Source organism: Pteropus alecto, unplaced genomic scaffold (assembly GCF_000325575.1).
Source record: "Pteropus alecto unplaced genomic scaffold, ASM32557v1 scaffold39, whole genome shotgun sequence".
NCBI classification, from domain to species: domain Eukaryota; kingdom Metazoa; phylum Chordata; class Mammalia; order Chiroptera; family Pteropodidae; genus Pteropus; species Pteropus alecto.
This window is the reverse complement of record NW_006443568.1, coordinates 2764431-2767904: the sequence shown is the minus strand read 5'-3', so window position 1 is coordinate 2767904 and position 3474 is coordinate 2764431. Positions and strand designations below refer to the sequence as shown.

The window sequence follows — 3474 nt, the reverse complement described above, 5'->3', positions numbered from 1 at the left end:
GTTTTTGTGAAACTGCATAATCAGTACAATCAGAGAGGAAATCCCACTCACATCTGGCCCCTGAACCACAAACCTAACTGGTATACAAGATAACTAATATAGAATCTATATAGTAGGTACTCAAAAATAGGTTTCTTCCCTTTCTTGTCTGTCAGTCCAGGACTGTTTAGGTAACTTGTAGTCCCATACAACAAAATTTAGCAATGTCTAGTATAGTAAGTACTCAAAAACATGTTTCTTCCCCATCTCTTAGACCGGAACTGTTTAGAGAACTTCTATTCCCACATAACAAAACTTTCCTTCCACGTTCTGGGCAACAGCTCATTCCCAGGCTTCTGTGCTAATGGAGCTATACTAGTTTTTATTTTATTTTATTATTATTTATGCCCACAGCACCTAGTCTTCCTACGTGGTCTCCCATCGAAGTACTAACCAGGGGCGACCCTTCTTAGCTTCCGAGATCAGACATTGGGTTTGTTCAGGGTGGCGTGGCCATACACCATGGACCGTGGCTCCACTGGGGCGCGAACCTAGGACCTTCTGCGTTTAAAGCAGACATGCTAACCATTACACTATGGAACCATGTCTGAAGCTATGTTAGTTCTATCACCAACTCTTCCACTTCACTTCCTGCTCTGGTCAAACTGTCTTACACATTCTTCCAATATGTACCATGTAGAGCTTTCTGTCGCTTCCAAGGATGTATTTATCTTTACTTCCACGAAATCTATCCATTCAATCAACAAAGACTCACTGAGCATATATTACACGCCAAATACTGTGACAGACATAGCACATGTCAACCAACCATAAGTTGTTTCATGAAGGACGGTCTTGCTGTATTAATTTCACTAATAATGCTAGCAGAAGCAGCAGCTACTGAGTGTTGCTTTATGCTATCTTATTGTATGCATGATTTCAACAAATCCTCACAATAGCCCTATGAACCAGATAGTGCCGTTATTTCATTTTGTTAAAAAGATAGCTGAGAGAGGCCAAATAGCATACTCAAGGTTAAATAGTAAGTAGCACAGTCTAGATTCAAACTCCGGCTTTGCTATAAAGCATAAGCTCTTAATTATCATACCACACTGCCTCAACATAGAGGGAACACCCAATACTACCTGTGAGTCAGAAAGTTTACCTAATGTGGTAATACTTGAGTTCTATCTTAAAGGATCGTTCATTCATTCAGTAAACATGAAACCTACAATGAGTCATCCACTGTGGAACCACCAGGGACAGAGTAGGGAACAAGCCAGAAGATCCTACTCAAAATATAAAGGGGAAGGCAGTGAACAATTAATTATATCCATCTACTTGTCAAGCTTTCCTTTACCTATTGGAAGAAATTTATCCCTCCTCTGAGTTCCCATAGCAGTTTATTCTAAATGTTTCTTTCAGCAAAGAATACTTTTCCATTTTCTTCACATTATTTAATGTTTTCCAATTATCAGGGGCACACGTTCATTATAAAACATGTAACCACTTTCTTGCATACTTATCTTCCCTACTAAAGTGTGAGTAGCTTAAGTGGAGGATAAATGTCAGACTTTGGGGGTAGGGAACGTCCTACAGCATCTTGCATGTAGTAGATAGTTTAATATTTGAATGAGTGAAAAAAAAAATCAGTTTGCAGATAATTTCCTGAATCAAAATGCTTCTTTGACCATGAAATGAATAGTAATGCTTTTATGAACATCATACCATAATAGCAATGTATCTCTTTTGTATATTAACCTATTAACAGGCTTCCATTTAAAACACAGTTTAAAACATTGTGATACTCTGCCAAATTTATCTAAATGGGAGTCTACCCATATCTGGTACAGGCATAACTCAGAGATATTGCAGGTTAGTGCCAGTCCACTGCAATAAAGCAAATATCACAATAAAGCAAGTCATAATCTTTTTGCTGATGGAGGGGCTTGCCTTCGATTTGTAAAAAATGCAACACCTGCAAAGCTCAATAAAGAGAGCGTGCCATACAACTGTAGAATAAGATCATGTATGGTTACTGGTTTCTCCTATGTTCCCTTGTCCTCCAAATGGCATATAATCGAAAGCTACCAGAATAAATCCCTCTGGAGAGACTCCCCACAATTCAAAGGATTACCTCTGTTGGCTTCAGGTTCTTCAAGTATCACAAAGGAATCTTCATCAGCACCCAGACGAGGTTTAATGAAAACGTCTACTCCCAGTTGTTTAAGTCTATCCAGAGTAAACTTCCTCAGTTTTTCAGAGGGCACAACTGCCGCTGATTTAGTTTGCTGCCTGGGCTCTTCCACCTTTTCATCTGCTTCTTCTGTTTTTTTCAGGCCTTCTTCTCTTTCAGGGGCATCAAGTTCAGGTGCTACAAACCCTCCAGTCTGATACCCATCATTGTCCTCGGTCCTGAGGAAGGTAGATTCCTGTTGTGCCACAGAGCTGTCCCCAGGTGAAGGTCTAGCATCATTTTGCTTCTGTTTCTCCTGGATTTCTAGCTCTTCACTTCCCACCAAATCCTGACTGCAATACTCATCCGATCCAGCAGTGGTCTGGAGTTCCTTTGAAATTGCAGGGAGTGCATTAATTCCTATTTTGTATCCTGTACCTGTTGTCTGTTCAGAATCTTTGCTATGGTGGTCACTCATTATCTCAGTTGTGTTTGCAGTGTCTCTGATTTCTTTGTGATGGCTTGACTGATACTTAGATGACCTAGAGAAGGGGAAATATGTTGGAGTTGAGAATTATCCTAAATGTGAAACCACCTCTGTCTTTAGTATAAAATGAATCAGTTAAATCAGTTTTTAAGATGTAAGGAATCTGAACTTTTGGTGTGCTACAAAACTGAATGTCTATCATAATTACAATCACAGGAAAGAGGGTTCTTACTTCAATAACGCCATGGCATTTCCCTGGCAAGTGGGCCGGGGTTTACGTTTGAAGAAATCATGAATGGTTTTGTTCTCGGGCATATGATATGGAAGATTAAGTGCAGACTCTATAAAATGAAACAAAACAAGCAAATCTATATATTGTATATTCTGAAATGTCACTTCATATTCAGTTAACTAAACAGTACAACCAAAGCCATCACCAGAAATAGAAAACAATCCTGGCTTTAATAAAGACTGGACCTGAGTAGAAAAGAAGTCCCTGAAGATTAGTGGCTTTCTAACCTGGTTGTGAAGTCAAACTGATCCAGGGAGTTTTTTAAAAATACGGATTCTTAGATACCTTTTCAAGCCTATTAAATAAGAATTTCTGTGAGCCTAAAAATTTACATATTTGAAAAGTTTCCAAAAGGGTCCTGATGCAGCATAGAAAACCATTAAAAAAACACTCCCAACTTGGCAGTTTTATAAATCTGGAAATTTAACTGTTTTATATTAATTAGAAGTACAACCATTTAAAATATTATTCTACTCACAAGCTAAAAATTAATATAAATAGAGAAACTATCAAAAGTAACTAATAAAACACCATAGCAAG

General features: G+C 38.3%; 1 protein-coding gene and 1 non-coding gene across 5 annotated transcripts in view; both read right to left on the bottom strand.

The window, feature by feature from the left end:
• The window catches only part of CLSPN (claspin), a 21713-nt gene that overhangs the window by 11825 nt on the left and 6414 nt on the right, over window positions 1-3474 (bottom strand). For all 4 annotated transcript variants that reach the window (XM_025041409.1, XM_025041410.1, XM_025041411.1 and 1 more), the window contains 2 exons: window positions 2875-2983; window positions 2117-2697 (listed from right to left, as the gene is read on the bottom strand). In XM_025041409.1, the coding sequence (XP_024897177.1) occupies window positions 2117-2697; window positions 2875-2983 (690 nt within the window). The remainder of the gene's footprint in view (window positions 1-2116; window positions 2698-2874; window positions 2984-3474) is intronic.
• Window positions 510-582, bottom strand: TRNAL-UAA. Its single transcript has one exon. It is a non-coding gene; the product is annotated as a tRNA-Leu (tRNA).